The sequence below is a fragment of the Manacus candei genome, unplaced genomic scaffold (genome assembly GCF_025592945.1).
Source record: "Manacus candei isolate 608988 ecotype Guabito, Panama unplaced genomic scaffold, ASM2559294v1 h1tg000061l, whole genome shotgun sequence".
Lineage (NCBI taxonomy): Eukaryota > Metazoa > Chordata > Aves > Passeriformes > Pipridae > Manacus > Manacus candei.
This window is the reverse complement of record NW_026138109.1, coordinates 4,719,981-4,744,138: the sequence shown is the minus strand read 5'-3', so window position 1 is coordinate 4,744,138 and position 24,158 is coordinate 4,719,981. Positions and strand designations below refer to the sequence as shown.

The window sequence follows — 24,158 nt, the reverse complement described above, 5'->3', positions numbered from 1 at the left end:
CTGGATAGAAATCAGATATGGGCCCAACTAATGACAGAAAATACAAGTATATTCAAACACGGAGATTTTAGCATCTTCATTTAAAATACTTGCAATTAATAACTTTAATATACCATTTAGCAACCTGGTTCAAGTACGGTTCCCTCAGCTCCATAGAGAGAATTATGTTGTGGGGTTTGGGAGGAAAAATCTGCCTCATTTGATAAAAGCGGAAGGTGACTTACCTTTTTTTTTTTTAATAAAATGACAGAAAATTATAATTTACAAACCATTCTATAAGCTTTCATATGCACAAATGTTCTCACGACTCTTCCTATTTTTGAATTTTCTAAACAAAATCCTCTTAGTTCTGCACATGGTTGCAGAAACAAATGCTGAGAAAAGGCAATAAAAATTATTTTAAGGTACTTGGTATTTACTTCATTGCAACAATCACCAACTATCTAATGTTCATAGAAAAAAAAGTTTGCTCTATCCATCTGTCTCCACTCTTCAGCATCCAATTGCAGCTATAATTTTGTTATTTGACTACTTAAAATGGAATTGACAACATCCTTACAGCTAACATGTATACACTGTTCATTTACAGAGATTGTATTTTAAAATTACAGAGCAAAATAAAATGGCAAGCAAGTACCCAAGCAAACAATTCTATCTTAAGTACTTTTTGTGCTTTATTATTACATTTTATGGTAAATCATTCCATTCCTTCCAGTAATAATTTAAAACTGAGGCTACAGTTACTTGGTTTTATTTTTAAATCTATTAAAAAGTTGATTCATAAACTGTATCCATATCTCCTACCAGTCACATTGTTATTCAAAGCAACAGAAGCAAGGCAGATGACTAGAAGCAAATGTTCATTTTTTGTGTTTAATAATTTTTATTAAACCTGAAGTCTAAAGGAAATGAAAGCAGCACCAGACTGTCATCTGGGCTCTTGCTGTCACAACCTGCAAGAACAGACTTCAGTGCCCAGGGCAAAAGCTAACAGGTTCCAGAGTCAGGCTCCATATTTCCTTAGAGGTCAGTACCACCAGACCTGTTTGTAAGACCAGATTTTTGCATAAGCTGGCACTGTTGCAAATAAAAAAATGCTTTATTCTCATTTCTTGGGCAGCAGTTCAAACTCAATAAAAAGTTCTTTCTTCATAAAGAACTGGTCTGAGCAAACTGAAATCTGTGCCTCCTGTTTGTTGGAAGACAACATAAGATACTCGAAGATGTTGTGGATCCCAGTTAGGAGTTGAATTTAAGAGTATTAACTTCCAGGAACTCTACATACCCTCAGTTATAACAGCCCATTGTTTCAAGGTAATTGTTGGTGGATTTGGGCATATCTAGGCACCTCTCAGCACAAACATCATCTTGAATCTAGCAGGTCTAACCTGGCATCAGATCAGTAAAGCTACCACACGGTGTTTACACTGATGTGCACAAGGAACCTAATGATTCCTAGAAAATAAAGGCTCATGGTATGTTTGGTGTAATTGGAAAGTAGCAGATGGGTTTGTGGTGAGAGCACGTTGGGATTTGTGCTGTATGTGTTTCTCTGAGTGGGAGAGAAGGGTAAGATTTGGCTGAGACTCAGTCACAGACACATGACTCCCCAGCTGGTCATGAAGGATGGATGAGTGTGTGGGAAGAAGAAGGGGGGAATCACTCTGCTGGTAACCTCTAACTTTTGACACAGCTCTCACACAGGATGGTGTGATCCTATGGGTCATTCCAGGGCAGGAAAATTATTTCTTCCCTCGAGGCCAGAAGAACCCTGCTAAACAGATGGATTGAAGCTATTTTGGTGGTAGGCAGTGAAGTGCCTGAGACTGAATTTTCAAGCAAAAGAGCAAGAGCACAGTGTAAAACTGCGAGAATAGAGGACATTTAAGCAATGTATTGTAGAGATGCATGATATTTCATGCGAAAAAAGCTCTCCTGGACAGAAGAAATCACTTTGATGACATCAATTCAAGAAGGTATGAATGATTTCTATTGAGACGAGTGAATTTATACTCTGGATAATGTGGCTTTGGCTTTTTTTAACTTTAATAGTGCCAAACCCAGACCTCATCAATTCATGAAACTCTGCCATTGAATCCGTATTTGTAAACTTCTAAGTACAATCGTACTCCTCTGTGATGTTTTGGTTTGTCAAATCTGTAAGAACTGGTACAGCATATCAAAGATTTACTCTCACTCCTCTGTTTGCTACATATTTGGTGATAATTAGGTGCTTCATTTGTAGAAGTCCTTATGCAAAGCCTCTCTGCTGGAGCAGGATTACCTAAGATTTATATCTGTCCTTGTGCAAAGTGCAGAAATCTCCAATGTCTCCACACTAAATTGCAGTCTTAAACTTGGATCCCATCCCACTTTCCAACCCTTTGATATTTTTTCTTGTGATCCAGGATAAATGCTGTAGCCATCTCTGAGAAATAAAAAAGAATGTCTGACACTCTTTTACACCAACCTCAGCAGAGGCAGGGGACTTCACGTGCAAATATGAATCAGACCCAAAGTTCAATTAACTTGATACAGTGAAAAGAAACCTTGGATTTTGTTTTCTCTTTTTCTTCTTAAACAAGTTTTGACTTATACACACAAAAGTAAGATCTTAAAGCCCCAAAATAAATGAAGACTCATAGAAATAAAAATATGGTCTGAAAGTTTCTGCATCAGAGGAAGCATTTGAAAAAATAAAACTATTGATTGACAAAGTGAGGTTTGGTTCCTCTGGGGATGTAAGGAAACTTCCTTTCCAAAACCTGAAAGAGTGTCAACAGAGATAGAATGTGTATGGGATTTTGCACCTAACTACATTAAGAAATCCTGTAAGGATCAAAGACAAAAAAATAAGAAGTTCGAAATGCCATTCGCAAGGTGCTTGGTTTCTCTGTAATGCAAATAGTCATATAAAATATGCAGGAATGTGTTTTTCTCAGGTTTGAATGGGAAGAGGAAATTGATTTACAAATTCTGAATGGAATAGAATCTTTGGAGCAAGACAAAGCAACTCCCTGCACTCCTATGTGGAGTGTACATGACATGGAGCTGCCTCTTCCTGTGGGAACTGCTTTGACTTTTGTGCAATTACAACATAATCAAGGTGATCACCAGTGTAATTAAATACTAGGGATTTTGCTCTTTAGTGATGCTCAGATTAGTATAATCTTCTTGGTTGTTCTTGGGCAACTGGCCTTTCAGGATTTTCAGTGGTGTGCCTTCAAAGAGCCCTTTATATTTGTGGAAGGGTGCAGTCAGCCCTCCACAAGGTATGTTCTCCCTGGTCTGTGGTAGTCTTGTGGCTTCACATAGATGTTCCCATCAGGCTTTTGAGAAATCTCAGGCTTGCAGGGAAGCCTCTAGGTAGCCCAGAGTCTGGGAAGCAGGGGATTTTTTCATAAGTGATCTAGGTTCCCATCTGTATTTGTGTGGCAAATCAGAGAGAAAAATCTTCCTCTTGCTTGTAGAAGAATGGAGAAGAATGGAGCAAGCCCAAATGCACAGGATTTCCATGGCCCCGTGCAAACGAGAAGGAAGTACTCTAGGCAGAAAAGACAAAGCAGAGGATGCTACACATAAACAGTATTCATGGTATTGAACCTGAAATACGCCCTGTTGATTCTGGGATGGGCTTTTAACAAAGCTTTGTCCTTGACTTCCAAAGGTCCTGTTGCCTGTTTTGACAATTGTCTTTCTACTCAATGAGCTTTTCTATAAGAAGAAATTAAACACTTTTCCCTTTTTAAATTATTCACATAGATGCTCTGCCACTTCAAGTTCAATCTGCTTGTGTAAGGAGTGTGTAATCCTCTTTTTTTTGTTTCCATGGACTTGTGCTTTTAAAGTAATTTCAGAATTAAATATGATATGGAGTAATTCTTCGGCTCTGTGGGAAAGTGCATTAGATCATCAAGCTCACTTCCACGCTGAGTTTGTCCCTACAGAGAAGATATAAAAGATAAACTTATTTTACACTGAATGATAGTGAAAAGGCCAAGAAACTATTTTTCTCCTAGTTAAACCTGCAAAAAGCACTTTCATATCAAAGGCACTAACATGCAAGCACGGATTTCCATAATAATGTGAGAAAAGGAAAGGAAAAAGTAAGACAATTTTTACTCTTTGTACTTAAGAAGGATTGCATTAATCCCTTTTGTATATTTCAGCAGCTACAAACTGAAATGAAAACTATATCCAGAGGCAGATAATGTCCTTCTTCTCACAGGCAGAGAAGAGTTAGCTACATTTCTGGAGGATTGTTCTTTTTCCTAACTGGAACATCAGTTACGTCCCAGCCAGGTAAGGCTGCTGTTTAAGGCCAGTTCCCCAGCTGATCTCTGTGGCAAAACCACTGAAGGACTTAGCAACAGTGACACAAACAGCCTGGCCTCCTCCCTTGGCTCCTGATTTCTGCTCCTTTGTTGGAGAGGAGTATTCAGATTTGCAGGGCAGTCCAGCCTCATGGTGCCACTTGTGGCCATGGCAAAGCAGGGTCCTCCTTTGCAGGAAGAATCACAAAGGCAAAACAACTTGAATTTCTCTGGAGCTCTCCTAGAAATGTCACCTGGGACCCTGAAGAGGTCAAATTATAAACTAGCACTCCATGCAGAAAGGTGCAAGAAGCAGAGTGCAGATGTAAAAACCATGAGAAAGAAGGAAGGTTGGTGGAGGCAGAGGAAATACCCATCTTTCAAATGAATTGAAATAATCTAGATAATTCCCTGCAAGTACTACTGGATTTTTCCTTAACCCTTTGAAAGTTCAGTTCAAAGTAAAAGAAGTTTCTAGGTAGGCTTTCCTCTCTCTGAAGATTCTATCTCAGTTAAGAGCTCAGTCTGAGCAGCTCCAGTTGTGAGTTTCTTAAATTTCTAGTGTTTCCCTGTGTTGACCCTGTCAGGCCCATTGTAGTTGCCATATCGAGAGCACAGAAACAGTAAAGGTAAAAAAATCTCAACCAAGTTTTCTGAAACATACCATATTGTGAAGAGGCATCAAGCACCTCCTTTCTGTGCTAACAAGTTATTAAAAAAAGAAAGCACTCTGGTGGGAGCAGATAAAAATGACACTTTTTAACTCTCCCGCTTGTTACCACAGAGATTCCTGCATTTAAGGGGGACATCTGTTACAAAGGATGAAAAAAATATTTTGCTGTAAGCAAAGAACAGTCTGGGAAAAAAACTATGTCTCAAAATCTAAACCCAAACTTTATTTAAATTGTACCTCACCAAAAAATAACAGCCAGCATTAGTAAAACAAATTAGATTCCAATTGAAAATAATTAGATCAGAACAAGTCCAACAAGGGAAGTAAAAAATGCAGCATTTACAGCTGATAGAACAGGTTTAAGCTGCTTGAAGGAAGCAGGGAAATGATCAGCCAGCTTGGGAGTGTGATTTCCTTTGCAAATAATTTCTAGGCTGAGATGTGACCAGTGCTTTGTGTTCTGCCAAAGGCAGTAGCCAGAGGCAGCAGAAAAAATTTTAACAACTAGCCAGGAGCAGAATAAAAAAAAAATTAACAAGTAAGCTAATTAGCAGATGCTATCAAGACAGAGTGAGAAGATGTGATTAAAGACATCTTTAAGCCACTTCCAGGCCTCTCCCTTCTGGAGTAGTGGTGAGGAATGCATGGGTGGTTTCATTACGTCCTCACCATGGGCAGCCAACTCCCAGTCAAAACTGACTTCAAACCCTCACATTTTCCAGGAGACTGAGCAGACGAGGATGTTCTTTTCCTCTCCCATCCTCGCCTCATGCCTGCTCTACAAAGGAACAGAGAGGCTCGCGAAGGCTGTGACACAGCTGATGTGCTAATACTTAGATTTTGAGAGAAGCTGCTTGTGTAGGATGTACTTTACCTTCTGTCTCTTGCAGATTACATTCTCTTTGTCTTACTAACAATTTCTGTTAGCTTATGCTGAGCATTCAATGAAACTCTCAAAAAGTTGCGTACGTCCCATAGTAGAAGCACAGGTGGAAAAACATGACTATGGCAGAGTCCTACAGCACACTGAGGGCAAAATTTGAAATAGAGCTGAACTCACCCAGCTCCCAGCCTTGTCCTCTGACTGCAGAGGCTTTAGCCCCAAAATTACATAGGCATGTTTTGAATGAGAGGCAACGCCTGACCCTTGGAGGGAAACCCAAAAGGGGGCTCAGAAAGAAAAGTTTAAGGAACAGTGTTCCATGCAAGGAGACTTAACCTAGAGGGCAGTCAGATTCTGTCAGACAGATCAGTTTGGTTTAATGCATTTAAGCTTGCTGTCACAACAAAGCCCAAAGCCTTTATCCTAGTCCACAGTTTATAAGATGATGAACAATCCTTCTCTGGGAACCAGTAAATATGGTATTTCCCAGTTCTCAAGAACTGAGCATTTTATAATACTGTAGACAGAAGGTAGTATCTATTATTCATGTGTCATTTTATATGTGAGCATCCCATGCAAACATATCCAAACTCCTTCTTTATTATACGCTGGCACTGAAAATGGAAATAAAAATGCTACCTGGTCAAACTATTCAAATGCAAGAGACAGTGACTAACTAACATTTTCATGTTAGAAACACATGATCATGTAGAATTTTGCTGCTGTTGGTAAAAGTACTTAGGAGACTTTCTAACCATACTGTACACATATATTTGGCTTTTAAAAATAACTGTAATTAAAAATAATTCAATAATAAATGTGACATGTTTTGTAGTTGATGAGCTAGCATTGCAGGGAAATGTTTTTTCCTGTTTTTTTCTATTTCATGTGAATTAAATTCTCATTGTTAACTATATTAGATTAACATTTTGGGGTGTGTCTTTTTTATAAGAAAAAAGAGAGGAAACAGTGCTGGCACAATGATGGCTATCCTCAGAGGTAAAACACATGCAGAACAAATTGACCAAGGTAAGAACTGCAGATTAGCAGAGGAAAGTGTGCTTCTGGTGATAATCAAGTGTATTTGTTTAATAACAATACTTGCCACTATTACAATAAAGATCTGAAGTTTTGAAGTGGTCATTTCCTCCGTGTACTGTTTGCCACTTTAGAAGGTGTGGATAGTGTTGAGAACAAAGAAGATAAGAGTGATCACAGAGACTGAAGGAGAACTTCTCAGGCAGGGAACCCAGTTGTGGTGAGTGGGACCAGTATATGAGCAGGACATCATGGGAAGCAGCTCTGGGAGGACATGATAGGCAGCAGCACTGGTAGGACTTTTGTGGTGAGATTACAGGCAGAGGCTCACCAACTCGCTTAACAGGTTAATTTGTTGACACATTGCCCAAGGTGTTGCATAGGTGATCTTTTTGGTGAGATATCAAGGTGGTTTTCCATCAGCTTGCCAGAATACTCAAGAAAGGGCACTCTGGAGATTCAGCTTTAAGAAGAAGGGTTTGGCCTACACAGAAAAGAGACTTCTGAAGCACATCCAGTGAATCAGAACCTTGGTACACCTATAAAGTCCACTCGTGATTCTCTGACCTCTAGCTACTATGTAACCAAGCACTACAATAGTCATAGCGCACTTTCTTTCTTCTGAAGCAATTCTTCCTACCTAGGAGTCTGAAATTCAAAGAGGAATTTGATGCACAGAGAAGCTTTAGAGAGAACCAAAGTTCAGGACCTCCTGCATGTGCTGAGGCACTTGTGCTTCTTGAAGAATTTGACACACATTTGCCTCCCACCCCCAGCTTTCTCCTGGGCATCCAGAGGTGGCAGCAACTTGTCACCCACCTTCAGCCTGGACAAGAGAAGACTGAGGGAAAACCACATCACAGTCTACAACTTCCTCATGAGGAGGGGCAGGCACTGATCCCTTTTTTCTGGTGACCAGTGACAGGACTTCAGGGTATAGTGGGAGGCTGAGTCTGAGGGAGGTTTAGGTTGGATATCAGGAAAAGGTTCTTCACTCAGAGGGTAGTTGGGCACTGGAAAAGACTCCCCAGCACCAAGCATGACAGAGTCCAAGAAGCACTTGGACAGTGCTCTCAGGCACATGGTGTGATTCCTGGGGTTGTTCCATGCAGGGCCTGGAGCTGGACTTTGATGATTCCCGTGGGGTCCCTTCCAGCCCGGGATACTCCGTGATTCCACACACACCCTTCCCACACATAACCCCGCTCCAGCCCCGAGCCAGCAGGGTGGTCTCCCTGAAGCGACCCCCACAAGCCCCCCCAGCGGACCCTTTCCCCTCAGCAGCCCCTCCTCCGGGAAAGGGCACACAGACGAACCCGCGCCCCTTCTCCGACGCCCCCCCTCGCAGCGGGGGACCGGAGCCCCCGCGGTCACGTGGCCGCGCGGTGATGTTCCGCCCCCTCCCATCCCGCCCCATCCCGCCCCATCCCGCCCCCGAGTGTCCCGGGGCGCCGCCGCTCCGCCCTTCGGCAGCGCCCGGATCGCTCCGTGCGCGGCTCCCGGGACACTCGCGCGGGCGTAGCGGAACGTGGCTGCTCCATGAGGTGAGAGCGCGGCTCGGCGGGAGGCGGCGGCGGGAAGAGGAGGAAAAGGAGGAGGAGGAGGAGGAGGAGGAGGGTCCGTGCGCGCTCGGCGGCGGCGGGCGCTGTGAATGGGGCTTTGTGTGCGGCGCCCACCTGCTCCCGCCTCCGCCGCCCGGCGCGGGGGCTCCGCGGCCGCCGGGCGCTTCCCCCCGAGGAGCCCGAGCGGGGGAACCCCCCGGAGGGTGCAACAGGAGGGAACTTCTCCCTTCTCCCTGCCGGAGAGCCCCGTTTGGCCGGTGCGGGGGGAGCGGAGAGCAGCGCGGGGACGCAGCCCGTGAGTCACCGGCGCTTGGCTATTTCTTTTTATTTACTTCGTGGTTTTATGTTTTGTCTGTTTTTTTTTCCTTTCCTCTCAAGATGCGTGGCCGGCAGTGACAACTGCCCTCGGGGCTGAGCGGTGGCTCCGCCGGTCCCCCGCCCTGCACCCCTGCCCGCCTCTCGGGGGTCTCCGCGGGTCCCTGAGCCCCAGGCGGAGCCGCCCCCGCCGCCCAGGGACGGGGGTCGCCGGTCCCTGACAGCCGGGTCCGGCCGAGCCCCGGCAGTGCCGCTCCCGGGGCGCCCTGATGGGGTTAAATCCACTCCTGGGGGGACTCTCAAATTCCTCGGTCCGGTCGGAAAGGGTGTCTCGGTGCTCTCCCCGGGGGGAGCCCGGGGAAGGGCTCCCCGCACCCCTCTACCACCCCCGGCTCCTCGCACCCCACGGGCACATGGAGGGGCTGCGCCTTCCCTTGGCAGCGCGGGCTTAAAGGATCCAGATTTTCTGTAGCTGCTAAAAAAAATTTAGGTAGTCTGCTTAAGGAATCGTATCGAGTTTAACCAGGAACCTGTGCTTCTAACTTCCCACAGGGCACGGGAAAGATTTTTCTCTAGCACAGCGTTTGGCAGCACGAGCCATCTACAGTCTGCTGTCGCCACTTGTGACATTCTTGACTTTATCCGTATGAAGAGAGTCATTAAATTCTGCCTTAACAACGTTTCAGGATCTCTGAAAAATTTTCCCGTTTGTTTCTATAGTGAATATAAATGTGCTTATTACAGAACTGATACAAAACACTATCACTCTAGTGCTACTTTGGTAGAAACTGTAGTCTCTTCTTTCCTTTTTTCCCCTTCTCCTTTACCCCAGCGTGTTGAAGATTAGTGTGCCTTATCTAAAAAAAAAAAAAAATCAAACACTAAAAACTACATATACACCATTTTAGAAAGGTCTTGTGATGTCTGGGATTAACTAGGTGTAACTGAATTTAGTAAATATCTGTCAATGACCTGCTTGGCTCTTGTCTTGGGCCACTCATGCAAAGCTGTCAGTGAGATTTTATTTACTGATAGAAGAATCGCATAACAGCCCTATGAACCAGAGTGAAAGAGCATGTGAGTAGGACGACACTTGGTATGATCTCAGGGTTCTCGAGTTGGAGCCAAGCTCAGTGCCAAGAAGTCACTATGCAGTAGCAGACATCCATCCTTCCAGTCTCTAAAAATATTGGCCGTCTGCTATTCGCTTCCCTCTTCCATGAGTGTATCCACTAGCAAAGCAATAAAATGCTGCCTCCTCCCCTCTGCTTCCATGAACCAAGAGATAGATAGATAACATCAAGTGGAGAGAAGACTAGGCAGGAGGCTGCTCATCTCATGAAGCGATGTAAGCATTTCACAAGAGGGTACACTGACTTACCTCATCTCCTTCTCTCTTTGTGCACTTTTTCTTCTCCACTTCTCTGCTGAGGACTTTGTGTCTTTTTTTGAGGGAGAAGCTGTGATTGGAGAAACATAAAAGCTAGTTCTTGTGTAAGATGTTGGTAATTTCTAAATCCTGCAACAATACCCTAATCACATTCCTTTTTGGAGCTGATTGTGGGCTAGTTCTTTTTGCACAGGGGTAATGCTTGGAATAACTACAGAGACAAAAAACAAGGAAAACTAGAACAAATAAATTCAAAGCTTTGGTGTCTTACTTAATGGCAGACATAGTAGTCTACTGAAAATTCCAAGGTGGAAGCATAGCAATCTATATCATTTTCTGGGGTTATAGATTTGAGCGGTTGGCTCTCATGCTGTGTATATACTTCTTGCATGTCTGAGAAGCCTGTTCACTTGCCAGCATTTTTTGGAGTTGCTTTCTAGGTGCATGTGAATGTGTGCAGGTGAAAGCTCTGCATTTGAGGTAGCTTGAGCCTTGTTTTCAGAGTTGTCAATCCTAGCTGTCATTTGGAGTCTCATTTGGAGAGTCATCTAATCATGGACTTTTAGGATACAGAGGAAGTAGTGCAAATAGCTGCAATTCAGGTAATATATTAGAACAGAGCTTGTCACAGTCAAACTCTCAGAGACATAAGGAAGTTTGGCAAATTGTGGGAGCAACTAAAGCTCCCCTCTGGCACTTAGGACTAACCACCAGCCCGGGTACTTGCCAAGGACTGCTGGAGTGGAAGGACACAGCAATGAAAGAAAGCATCCTTCCCTTGTCTTGAGGTCCAGGACAGGATGGCTGGTAATGCCTGGAAGGTGATGGTGGTAGTCAGTGTGCTGAACTTGAGGTGATCACCTCTGAAGGAGAGAGACTTGTGGTTAGTGTATCTTCCTGGGAAGTTTTAGGTCTTGACTCAAGTCTTTCCTCTGCAGGCAGATCTTGCATTTAACATGAATGCTGTAATAACTTGTATATATTTTCTAAAGCTGTCATAGCCATCCCTTGGTTTTGTGCCTGGAAGCCATTGCTAGTACTCAAAATATTGTAAACCAAGATTTGGTTTTTTTGGTTGGTTGGTTTTTCTATATATAGGGGAAATGGGTAAAGTGGAGGAAGAGCCAAGTTTGTTCAGTCATTACAACAGAAAAAAGAATTAGTATGCTGGTCTGCTTGTGACTCTGTAACTTCGGTAGTTGAGGATGTTCCATTTCTTTACTCATAATTGCTGAGAGGCAGGGAACTACAGCTGGTTATTGCAGATGTCTGACTTCGCAAAGGCGCTTTGGAGCACCCTGAAATACCTCTGTGGAGTTTTGATACTCAAGTGCTTCCTGAGGACCTTTTTTACAATGACTTACCTGAATAACTCAAAGGGAGATCTGAAGATTCATAAGTCTGTGAAGGCTAGGAGAAGTATCTTAAACACTACATCTTCCCCAATATTTGTGCAGCACCTAGTGCTGCTGCTATTAAATATGTTTCTAGAACCTGAAGAAAATGAGATAGACATCACTTGATTATCACTAATATCACAGAATAGCTGGGGTTGGAAGAGACCTCTGGAGATCATCTAGTCCAGCCACCCTGCTAAAGCAGGGTCAGCTAGAGCAGGTTGCACAGGATCATGACCAGACAGATTTTTAATATCTCCAGAAAAGGAGATTCCAAAGCCTCTTTGGGCAGCCAGTGCTCCGTCACCTTCAAAGTAAAGAAGTAAAGGTCTTCCTCATATTCAGATGGAACTTCCTGTGTTTCATTATGTGCTTGTTGCCCCTTGTCCTTCACTGGATACCTCTGAAAAGAGTCTGGCCCCATCTTCTTGACACCCATCCTTAAGGTATTTATAAGCATTGATAAGTTCCCCTCTCAGTTGTCTCTTCTTAGGCTAAACCAGCTGAACTCTCTCAGCCTCTCCTCTGAAAAGAGGTGCTCCAGCCCCTTACATATCTGTAGCCTTCTGTTGGACCCTCTCCAGTAGTTCCTTGTCTTTTTTGCACTAGGAAGCCCAGAGTTGGACACAGCACTCCAGATATGGCTTGAGCAGAGGAGGAGGATAACTTCCTTCAGTGTGCTGGCCACACTGTTCCTAATGCACCCCAGGATACCACCGGACTTCTTGTCCACAAGGACACACTGCTGGCTCATTGTTAACCTGTCTGCCAGGACTCCCAGGTCCTTCTCAGCCAAGCTGCTTTTCAGCAGGCAAACCCTTAACCTGTACTGGTCCATGAAGTTATTCCTCATAAGCTGCAGGACCCCACACTTGCCTCTGTAGAACTTCACGAGGTTCTCTCTGCCCCACTCTCTAGCCTGGACAGATCTTGTTGAATAGCAGCAGAGGTACCATTCCACAGATACTATCTACCAAGATGCCAGTGTTCATCTTGCTGATGTCCTGCTAGTTCATAGCATTGATAGTCTTCTAGAACAGAAAATATCAGAATTTCTAGTGCTTTTTATTGAAGGATGGAAACACATTCAGCTCTCCATTTTTAAGAAGTGTAAAAAAAAAATACTCCATTTTCATCAGCTAAAATATTTTCCCTGCCCAAGAACTTGATAGCTGAATAGGGGAGCTGTGTTATCAGCACAGTCCCTGAAGGTATTTCTGGACTACTTTCAGCAGAATACTCTTCCAAGGCACTTATGGGAGTGGGGCTTGTCAAGTGTCTTATTTAAATTGCTTTGATGTTCCTGTCTTTCTATCTCCAACCCTAATAGATGACTGCTCTGCCTTAGGCTATTTCAGAATATTAATCTATAAAGTCATGGATATGTCTCTCCATAGAATTAACACTGCAACTGTACAGTTTGTTGTGCTTGTCGATTCTGAAGAACATGAAGTTGGATGGTTTATAACAGAATATTAGGAAAGGAGTAAGTATAAACAAGTGCTAGCTGCTGTTACCTATGTGGGTTTCTCATTGAAGAACTGACATTTCACTAGTGTGATTTTGCAGTGATTTCTCTTTTTTCTAGTTGTAGCTGGATGCTTCGTTTCAAGTCTCATCCTGTTGAAGTAAGCATTGAACATGGAAAAGTCTTCAGGACTGCAGCCTGTCTTATGTATGACCAAACTAAAGGAGATGTCACAAAATTGAGGGGCGTGCAAGAGGGGGCCTTTTTGTTTTAGAGACAGGGAAATTGAAAGCAGAGAAAGACAGTGGTATGTTCCAGTTCATGCAAGTCTTGTCTCTTTTGCTGTGCTCTTCATTGAGCTGGGTGTGTGTTGACAGACATTTCCAGACAAAAGAACTGGAGTGAGAACAGAGCAAAGTTGTATGTAATGAGTGAATGACAAATTTGCCTGGACTTCGTTTGAGCTAGAATTTTGCCCAAAGTCCTGTCTAATATGCCAAGTAAACAGATCAGGGCAATGTCACATTTTGATTTTTCTCAAACCTTCTCCTGTAATTTGCTGTGTCTAAGGCCTTCTTGTTGCAAGCTTTCTTCTCACTGTCAAGAAATGCATTTGAATACACTGTTTAACAAACTGCACATACCCCCCACATCCACAGTCTTCCTTGTTGTCTGGGTTTGTGTTGGCTGTATGAAATCCACAGAGGCTGGTACTGCTTCAGCTGAATCCTTTAAAATCCATTAAAATGAAATTTAACATTTGAAAATTCTGAATATCAAAAAGGAAGTGTAAGGGTAGAGTTGCTGCAAAGCCTTCTGCAGGGAGGAGCAATAGCCGTAGATTTGTTAGTGTTGCAATATCTATGGAGCTCTAACTTTTGGGCTCAAATGCTTAAATTTGTACAGTTCAGCACATCCTTGCCAGTGATTTGTGAGCAGATAGTGGGATTGTACTAAGTTACCCAAGGCCCTTGCTATCTCTGATGTCTGATTCTATTTAGAGTGGGATTAACTGTATATAAATCACTCCCACTCTTGTGTAGTGTTTGGGCTTCTCACTGCATTTTTCAGTGTGTTTTCATTAGTAAGTAATAGTGGATTAACCAAGCCAAGAATTATTTGTCTTTATAGGTGACACTGAGTTTAAAAAATTCTGTTCTATTTGACTTTTCCTATGGTAGGGTGGGTTACTCAAGATGGAAAAACCGAGCTGTACTGATAAAGAGTGGGGAAATGTTCCTGTTGCTTTTGGTCACATCATACATGCTTTTCTGATTTGGCCTGAGAAGTGGAAGAATATACTCAGCTGGATGGAAATAGGAAGGTAGTCAGAGGTGAAGTGTTCAGTGGTTATTTTTTTAGGACAGTGGGGTTGCTGCCTTCGTGTGGAAATCGAAGAGGCTGGGCAATGGGTAACGCCTCCAGGCAGTACTGTGGCTTTGGTAATGCTAAGGAAGAGCTTAGGTTGGAGGACGTTCATAGCATTGAATGGTAGGTCAGGGGAGCTCAGGCACGTGAAGCATTTGCAAAGTGGGGTAGTGAAGGTGAGCAGCAGAAGGGATACATTAGTGTTGATGCCTCTGGCTGCACTGCAGTGCTGGCTGCTGCTAGGCTTGTGTTTCCGGGTCGAGCAGGGCTTGTGATTTACAAAATGATCATCCAGAGAATAATGATGATGCTGTTCTTTGGGGGAAGACGCTTCTGGGGCCCCTTATTTTTCCCTGTGACTAGGTGTATTCACACAAAGGAGGTTTTAAGTGTCTAGCGTCAACAGGACTCTTTTGCATTCCAGACCCTTTTTTCATTTCCCTTTCCCCCCATGTATGTTGCCAGATCTGGCGTGGAGTCTGTAAATATTTTCTGTAACCTCTCATGGTTAAAAAAGTTTTTTGAAGTATTTTTGGGAGGGGAAGGGGAAATTAGTCGACAGCATGAGTTGCGCGTTGCTCTGGAATTGCTTTGTGTGAGATGGAGGATTCTCAGGGTGTTCTGAAAGAGATGCAAGATTTTTGACACCTAAATTAATTGAATTCAACACTTATCAATCAGTAAAGAGTGACTCTCATTAGCATGACTCTCATTAATGGGATTTATATATGGTTGTACTGTAAACTTGTAGTTTTACTTAGTGAAACTACAGCTTTTCACTGTTGCATCACTGGATCTTTGGCTGTTCAAGGAGTTAATTGTAACATTGTTTGAAAGGCCTTACTCTGATTTTAATGGAATTTCATGAAAGGGAAAAAATATCAGTATTATTGTTTACTGTGGTTTCCACAAATCTCGCTGTAAATCAGTGGGGAAGATTATCCTAATCTGTTTCCTACGTTTAAACCTAAAGATTGTATTGTGTATTAAAACACAGTCACAGTGAAATTATTGAGGCCAAAGATTACCACCACTTCAATGTCTCTTGTTTGAACTAGATGGGTTTACCACCAACCTAAAGATGTTACTGTGGCTTGTATTCCTCAAGGCCATTTCTTAGCATTAAGCTAAAGGCAGATGAGATGGAGGACTAGCTATTTAATTTTGGATCTAATGGTTAAAAGCACATGATCGGCATTAGCTGTTGAGTATCCCTGGAGTTAAGCACTTTTCTGCTACTAACTTGCTGCAGCTATAAAAGGACAGCTCTCGGTATTTATTACCACATTTGTTCTGAAAGCAGAGAAATGCCACTATTAATAGAGAATGCTTCTTGTTAGTACCTGTGATTCATTGCAGAAATACTATTTTGAAGTGTCTTCATGCTCCCTAGTGAATTTCTAGTAGTCACTTCCTATCAAGAGTATTAATGGCGCTTCCTTTTATCCCCCCTCTGGCAAATGACCACTTGTCATAAAGCTCTGCTGAATCAGGATGCTGACCTCTTTTTGCATAAATTCCAATAATTACACCCTGTGAGAGGTGACTTCCTCCTTTAAACAGTGCCAAGAAAAGGTAGCCCTCTCCACGCATTTCTGTCTCTACAGTTGAAGGATTATGGGCATTATAATGCTTAAACTGTAATATTAATATTTGTGCTTACTTTTTCTTATGGGATAAGCACAGATGTGACACATACTAAGCTTGGGAATGCTGGTTTTGTGTGCTTGTGCATGCTTTTTTAATTATGCTGAGAATTTGAGTTTCACATTCAATGTATAAAATGCACTTAGGCAAGAGGTGAAGTATCCTGTGGGAAAAACAAGTTGTCTTCTGATAGAAACACTTCTTCCTTCCTCAAAGGGGGAAAACTAACATATTGGGAGTGCTTGCAGATCTTGTTAGTTAGACTCTATTACAGGTTCCTCAGAGAAGAGAGCCCAGCTTTGCAGCTGTTCTGTGTTTATTCCTACAAGGAGTTGTCATCTCTCCCCTATAGCCTTGTAGTTGGGTATTTTGTTCTCCTTGGGAGTGATAACAAATTTTGTCAACCATAGGAGACAAAAATGGTGAGGGGGTAGGAAGGAGAAAGCCTACAGCAGACAATTCTTTGGCAATCTGTATGTGAGGAAAGATTTCTTGTTTTCAATTGCCCACGCATAGGATTTCTTTATATTTTATTAACTGGTCTGACCAAACAGTTCACTTTTTTTAGTCAAATATATTTCAGCTTTAAAATAAAAAGTCCTGTTAAATTTTGAATTTCATGGGATATTACATAATGTTTCACATCTTTAAAGTTCCTTTATATTGTCAGGGTTTTTTGTTTTTTTGCAAAAGTTTTAAAAACAGCTTGGGGGTTTGTCCTACGTTTTCTCTCTCTCTTTCTTTTTTTTTTTTTTTTCATGTTGTATGTAAAGAAATCCAGAAAAGTAATGGTATTTGTCTTGTCTGTACCCTGGCATTTCTGGTCTTTGCAGTTTTCATCATCCTTAGTGTTACTAGAGGATGATCTAGGAGATTATTAGTCTCTTACTGAGGTTCAGGCTCCTTTTCAGTGCAGGTTGTGACAGTTGTTGTGCAATTTAAACACTTCCTCCAAAGTTTGAGTAGGTGTAGCAGAAATAAAGCAGTATGCTTCTCTGAGAGCAACATGAAATAATTCCTTCTTTTTGATTGTTACAAATTTTTTTTATTACAAACCAAAAGATTATTAGTGTTTTACAAATACACCACTCAGCCCAAGAAGGAGCTAAGAAATTGTCAGTTAAGTCATGGAGTGAAAAGTTGCAAAATCTATTTTCCTTTTTTCCTTTTGCATACTAAAGAATTAAACAAAATGCCACAAGCCCATTCTCCTTGTGATTAAATGCGAGAACTTTGGATGAAACCCCTCTTCATATGCCTGGAATCAGTCAGGAATCTGACATGACTTCAAAATGACTGCTTAATTAGACTTACAGTAATTTAATTAGATTTAATGATATTTAACAACTTACAGAATTACCCCATCCACATTACCTATTGTTACCTGTTGGAGGGGTGTGGCCTGTGGGAAATGTGTTTGTGTGTACATACTATATGGGATTTTTTGTTTGTTTGGGGTTTTTTTGAAGAAAGGTGCTTGAGTTTGTCCTAACTGGTTATCAGATAAATATGGGGTTGAACTAAATGACGTGTTTACTTAGTACTAATTGCTATTCCTGACTGGTACTTAGCTTTGTATTTTGTAGAAGCATTCATATATGTTCTACTAAGAGTATACTGCATAGTTGGAATTTTAAAACTCGTAGTAGAGTGATGATGATTACATAGCAGCTTGCCTCATAATAATGAGATGTACTTTTATGAAACAATTGAGTCTCACTTTGCTTATCAAACTGTAATCGACTGTTTCTGAAGAGTAATGTGAAACATAGTGACCCTGCGTGACCTATTTGAATTTATGCTCCAGTCCTCATTTCAGTTATTTATTTATCTGACTAGATTTGTAAAACTTCTTCTACTTTCCTTCTAGGGTGGAGGGAGGAAGTTTATACAGCTGAACATCCTTTACTTTAAACTGTTCCTTCAGAAAGAATTTGTATAGCAGCTAGAACTTGCAGATGAAAGTTACTAATTATTTTCAGTAAGCATACTGTAAGACAAGAAATGTGGAACATTTTTACATAGGTGCATTTGCCAATCCAGATGTACGTCACTCCTTCATTAAGTTTTTCTGCTGTGCTGTAGGAAAAAGCACATTGCCATGCTGCTTTAGCATGCTCTTCACTGTTAGGTTTGTCCTGGGTTGGCAATATGTGGTGTAATTGAAGATTTCTGTAGAAAACTTTGCTCTAGACACTGGCACCCCTTCCTCTGTGAGAGTTTGCAGCTTGTCTGTTGCACTGGTTTTATATGTTTGTTCAACTGCTGGTTTTCTCTGCATGAAAGGGAGGAAGGGGGAACAACGACTGTGATAGTGCCCTGCCAAGTTATAAGCAGCTATGACTCTTAAGAATACTGATAAAATTTCTTATGAGGAAGAATCTAAAACAGTTCTTCTCTTGCTCAGATGATTCTATGTGTTGAGCTATCCTAGCGTGTGTCATGCATGGTTTAAGTATAATTTTGAATTTGGTTAGTGGTTAGGCTTGTGCATACAATAGTGGTGGTACTTCCGTTACCCAGTGCAGACCCATGGTGAAAGGATAGTGAAGTTTTAATGAGTGACTTTACTTCTGCCACTTCACAAATGGCTACCCTGGTGATAAGGTTAAAATAAGCACTGGGCAGAGAAATCTGCTCTTACATGAACATGTTGGTGATCTAATTATGTAGAGATGTAGCTAGTATAATGTGATACATACTTGAGCTTTTGGTAAAGGCTTGTTCTGTTCTTCAGTGGTCAGACTTAGGCTTACTTTTAAGTCTGGAGAAACAGAACGTTTCCTTAGCTAGCTGTTAATCTTTCTTAGAGCTTGAGGGCTAAATCCTCAAAGGGTGATATAGGTATGCAAATTCAGTTCAGACTTGGCTGCTAGTGAACTGAATAGTATCGAGTTGGAATCTTATTTTTCTTTCTTTTTTGTTTAGATATTGAAGAAGGATAAAAAGCTCCTCAAAGGTTTGGAAGGTTGAATGTGATCAGCATGAAGAGCTTAAAAGCAAAGTTCAGGAAGAGTGACGTAAGTATTTCTGCTCAGTTTGACTGCTGGTTTCCATGCTGGAAGTAAGTTCTTCACTCCTACCTTGATAAGCTTGTAGGTTAATGAATTACAGAGAAGAAAATCTTTTTCCAAGCACAAAGGCAACACCTGAGTACAGTACGGAGTAGGTTGTTTCTATTTGTAGGGCCCTTCCCTGTTGTGTTAATTAACAGTATTTCACTACCCTGGCCCCCATAACTGAATCATACACATGTATGTAGGGTCTGCAGAACTTCAGTTATGTTGTGCTGGTGCCCAGACTGAAACTTTGTTCCAGGTTTAGGATTAAGCCTAGTAAGGACTTTACTACCCAATCATACTTCTGTCTGAGCATAATACTGCTCTTATCAGTGTGGTGTTTGAGCACTTAACGAAATGTCTCAGACTGTGGCAGGGTTTCTTTGTCAGCAAAAATACAGGAACCCACTCAGCAATTAGGGCAGCTGTGATTTATCAGCTCTAGTGTGATAGGAGGGGTGGATATGAGGCTGGATCAGTGAGGAAGACAGACATAAATGTGGAGGTCCTCAGGATCATTTTCCAAATGGCATTAAGAGAGACATTAGGCTGTACATCATGTGTAGCCTCTTGCTAGTAGTAGTAGTATCAGTGGAGATTTCTACTTGTATGGTAAGCATACTTCCCCTGGAGCTGTGGAACTGCTGTATCCAGTCCTGTTCTTGTCCTGTTTACACGCCTACTCATTCTAGGTTTTTGTGCTGCTAGTAAGCAGTCAGTGAAATAGGTGACTTTATACTTAATTGACTTTCCAGATATTGTGTGGAATTTGTAACAAAACTCCATGATCTGTGAAGAATGTAATATTTCATTCTTCATCCTAAATTTTTGTTCTGCTCTGAAAGAAGTGATGTGTTTCTTGTCATGGCCAGATCTGCATGGGGTCCTGAAGCAGCCATGTAGGATAAAGATGCTGAAGATGCTTAGGTTTGAAAATAGAGCTTCTTAAGAAGTTTTCATGTTCAGGAATAAAATTACACAGTGCACTCAGTGCATGCTTTGATGTAAAGATGGTCTCATGGCACGCCCTCAGAGTGGTGTGTCTTTAGCCAGCCTGTAATGCCCATCAGTAACAGTGAAGAAGGTAGAGTTACTGTTGCAGTGTACCCTGCAGATGTGCTGGTTACTGTTTAGAAAGTCTTTTGAGCTACAGGTTAGCATTTGTTGTAGCTGCTGAATTGGCTTCCTGGCAGCAGCACTGGTGGATGCTCTACTACTACAGCTTAGAAAGAGGTGTTTCTTGAAAGACCACCTCTATAAACAAGCTAAATATGTCAACCACCCTTTGTTTTCTAGAATATCTAGAGTATTCTAGAAATATTCTGGTTTTGGATGCAGGGCAAAACACTTTTAGCTACTTAAGCAGTGTTTGGCTTTTGCTAGTCACCAGACTGAATCAGCCAGTGGCACAGTGTCCTGTGCCACTTCACGACAAATAAAAATAATTTCACAAATCTCCGGTATCTCATCTAACTGAACATACCTTTCAGTTCAGAACTGCTATAGTTTTGTGGTCAGACATTGTTGCTCCTGTTGTAACAAGTGGCAGCAATTGCTATTTTGAGTTCACCTACACCAGTAAAACTTTTAATAGGCATCTGCTTGAGTAATAGGAACAGTCCATTGGCTAATATATGATCACACTTGGAGGTTAGGTGTGCCCGTTTGTTAGGATGACTTCATTCACACTTTTATGCTAGTTAGCTGGGCTGCTTCTCTAGTGCAAAGGCTAAGTGACATGCGTGATGAAACCAGATCTTGCTGTAGCTAGTCAGCCACTATTATAAATCGCACTGGTTCACTTATTCCTTACTTATCTATCTTTGGTAATGTGTGTGCGCCTCTCCCCAAAATCAAGCGGCATCTGAAAGTAATTGCTGGTTTGATACTGCTGCTGTCTACTGGCTGGAGACAAAGCTGACCACAAAGGATTTTTCAGATACCTAAAATTTAGATATACTGCTCTAAGAGCACAACAGTCTAAATCTGTGACAATCTGTTTTCCTCTGTTTTGAAGCCAAACCTTAAGGGCATAATTCAAAACAACCAACAGGAGCTGTTCTATATTTTGTGCAAGATAAGCAAGGAAAATTATCCTTCTCTTCACTTTCTAGAAGCTACCCTTAGCTATAATTTTTGAGGAGAAAATGGAGGTCTTTTTAATTGGAATTCGTTGTATTTGTATCTCAATTTATAAGATATGGTAACCACTCTTGAACTGGAGATAAGGGTAAAATCAGCAGGGATGGACAGACTATTTTCCTCATTCCTTTCTAGAGGAAATCTTTATTGTATAATTTTTTAGAACTGAAGGTGTCTTGGGGTAAGGAACAGTACCCTTCTCTGTAAGCTCACTGTTAGCATAAAAGAAATGAGTGGGAGGAGTAAGAAATAAGTCTTCAGGATGTGTATGAGAAACAGGAATTACACAAACACTTCTCCAGCAGTGAGGCTGAATGAAGACCACGAAGGAAATTTCACTGATATATTAAAGCTCTCTAGGCTTCTCTGGAGTGGCTGAATTCAAAGTGAGCATAACTGCTGATATTGAAGCATATGTCTTGGTGTCAAGGCATTGCTTTGGTGTGTAGTGATACCAGTCTTGCAGCTTGTGAAAAAGACTTTCCTGCTGCCTCTTTTTTCATATCTGCTCTTCTCATTTTGAGGGTATTTGACCCTGTAGTGAGCCAGTTCAGGGAAAAAGTGATGGAAAATTACTTCGTAAGGTGAGTATCAAATGGATAACTCTCTGCTCTATCTTACTGTAGGGTCAACCCTGAGAGGAATGGTGAAAGTAGGGGGGAACAGCAGGACATCCCTTTCTGCAGTTGTTGCTTGGCTTAGCACTTGAGATTATTGGCCCAAAAAGCATAACAGTGGACATGCCAGCAAAGGGGTTGCAGGAACACACAAGGGAATAAAGCTTCTAATTCAGATATTTAGCAAAATTGATATAGTCCACAGGTGAGAGGTGAGAGTATCACTCTTAAATAAAAGAGTGACTCTTCACTTCATGCTTTTACTCTATCTCTGTATCTTAACTGATTTACTATGTGTGAAGCCAGCTCCATTAACTGGAGAATCTTTTGTCCTTGACACACTTAATGGCTGTGGAATCTTTCCTGGGGGTGACTGTTGCCATGTGAACATGTGTATTTGGAGAGAAGGAATGAGATTTATCGCTCTGTCACAAATGACTATTGTCAAAGTGATATGTAGTCACAGGAGGATGCTTGTAGACTAGGAATCTGTGAAGAGGATGCCTAGGTGGGAGCAAAGCAGTGGACTGGAAGCTAAGCAGTGATGTGCAGACTTGAAGAATGTGTAGACAACAGAAATTGCACTCATGTCTTCACAAAGCAACAAGTCTCTTCTGCCCGAAAAACTGTATTTTCTCCACTCTCCCCAATCTCTTTTTTCTCATTATCAGACTCAAAACCTACCACCTTCTAAACATCTGAAAGCTGATCACCTAAAAGAATGACCACTTTAATTGTTGCAAGCAACTATTACATGTAACACTTGAAAAAGTTGGCATACTAATACCAGGAACTATCACTTGAAAGGTGAAATTGTAGTTTATTCACACAATGGAGAATGAATGTCTCTACCTAGTAAGACGTAAGTTCTTCACTGTTTCTGCTTAGAAAAGCAGATTTTGAAATAATCCAATTAAAGCAAAAACATGCTGATGTCTTATTAGCTGCTGATGTCTTATTAGGCCTCTTATTAATATTTGATATTGGAGTGTGTTCTGAAGTGATAGTCAGTTTGTGGCCTGCTTTCAAAAACATCTAAAATCTTAAACAGGCAGACGATGGCAAAGTGGATTTTCAAATGTTCAAACATTAAGCTTGCCTAAACATGTTTTACCTGCTTCTTAAATACTACAAGATGCTCATCAACATTTTTAGGCACCTACACACATTTAAATATCTAGCTCTATGACACTAAGATGAGGTAGAAATGTAAGTGATCTGTTTAGGTAGATTGGATTTTAACTGGTTTTTGTTACTCTAGAAAAGGCATATTATGTGAGGGCTGTGATGGTTTTCAGTCTCATAAATTTGTAAGTGAAAACTGAAAAGTTTTAGAACCATTTTCTGGAGTACCAAAGATGAACTGAAAAACATATATTGCAATTTGTCAGTGGACCGATTTTCTTCTAATTACTACAGTTGTTGACTGGACAAGAAGAAGATTGGAACTGGGATTTTTTTCCAAATATCTTCAATACTGAATAATTAAAACAGCGGAGTGTCTTTTAAAATGGAAAGTTGACTGTGCAGTTCAGCAGAAAATGTAGCTGTTGTCAGAGGCAGAGCCAAGATAGGCTGGGATTTCCCAATGCTAATTGCCAGCTCTAACTTCTGGTATTTCTGGAAATGCTTATTTGTTGTACTATCATGTGGGGGTTGAGAAATTTGCAGTTCTAATTAAAATGTCTTCTTTTTGGATTTTGGTGTAGTCATTGTTCCATACAGCTCGAAATGATGAGATAGCTAGATATGTTGTAGTGTGAAATCTCAGTCTTAATCTAGACACTGTGCTAATTAAGGCTTGGTACCTCTTTTTAATGCCAAATATTCTAAGTAGTTGGCATTCATTTAACAGTTTTTAAAGTACAAAAGGCTATGTGAGGGTCTGGAATGGAAAGATTGTTGGGATACATTGTATTGAAATCTCTGTGTTCTCGTGTGCTCTGACTGAATGTGTGGGAGAACAAAACTTGGGTGGGGCAACTTGAAAAGTAATAAGGCGTGATCTCCTTTAAACAGCTCTTAATTTGTTTTATCCACTGAAAACTACAATTAACCAAAAAAGGAGCATGGGAATGAAAATTGCAGTATCCACTCTGTGTGCATGTACTACTTACTTTCAGGGTAATTGTGACAAGAAACTCATGTACAAAGTTCACTCTGGCAAAAAAAAAGTGAAATGACAATGTTGTCTGACCACTATACACAATTATATAGAAAATGAACTCTTGAAACTTGCTTTTCAGTGTCCTGCTTTCATTGGGTGTTGGATTGAATCAGCCTGAC

The 24,158-nt window shown here is 41.4% G+C and overlaps 1 protein-coding gene across 3 annotated transcripts in view; it reads left to right on the top strand.

Moving 5' to 3' along the window:
• Positions 1–8,348: 8,348 nt before the first annotated feature.
• RAI14 (retinoic acid induced 14) overlaps positions 8,349–24,158 on the top strand; it is an 88,333-nt gene continuing 72,523 nt past the window's right edge. For 2 of the 3 annotated variants that reach the window (XM_051804739.1, XM_051804737.1), the window contains exons 1-2: positions 8,349–8,451; positions 18,983–19,074. In XM_051804739.1, the coding sequence (XP_051660699.1) occupies positions 19,039–19,074 (36 nt within the window). In that variant the 5' untranslated portion in view covers positions 8,349–8,451; positions 18,983–19,038. Of the gene's footprint in view, positions 8,452–8,547; positions 8,765–18,982; positions 19,075–24,158 lie in introns of those variants that run through there. The other variant, XM_051804738.1, reaches the window with a different exon arrangement.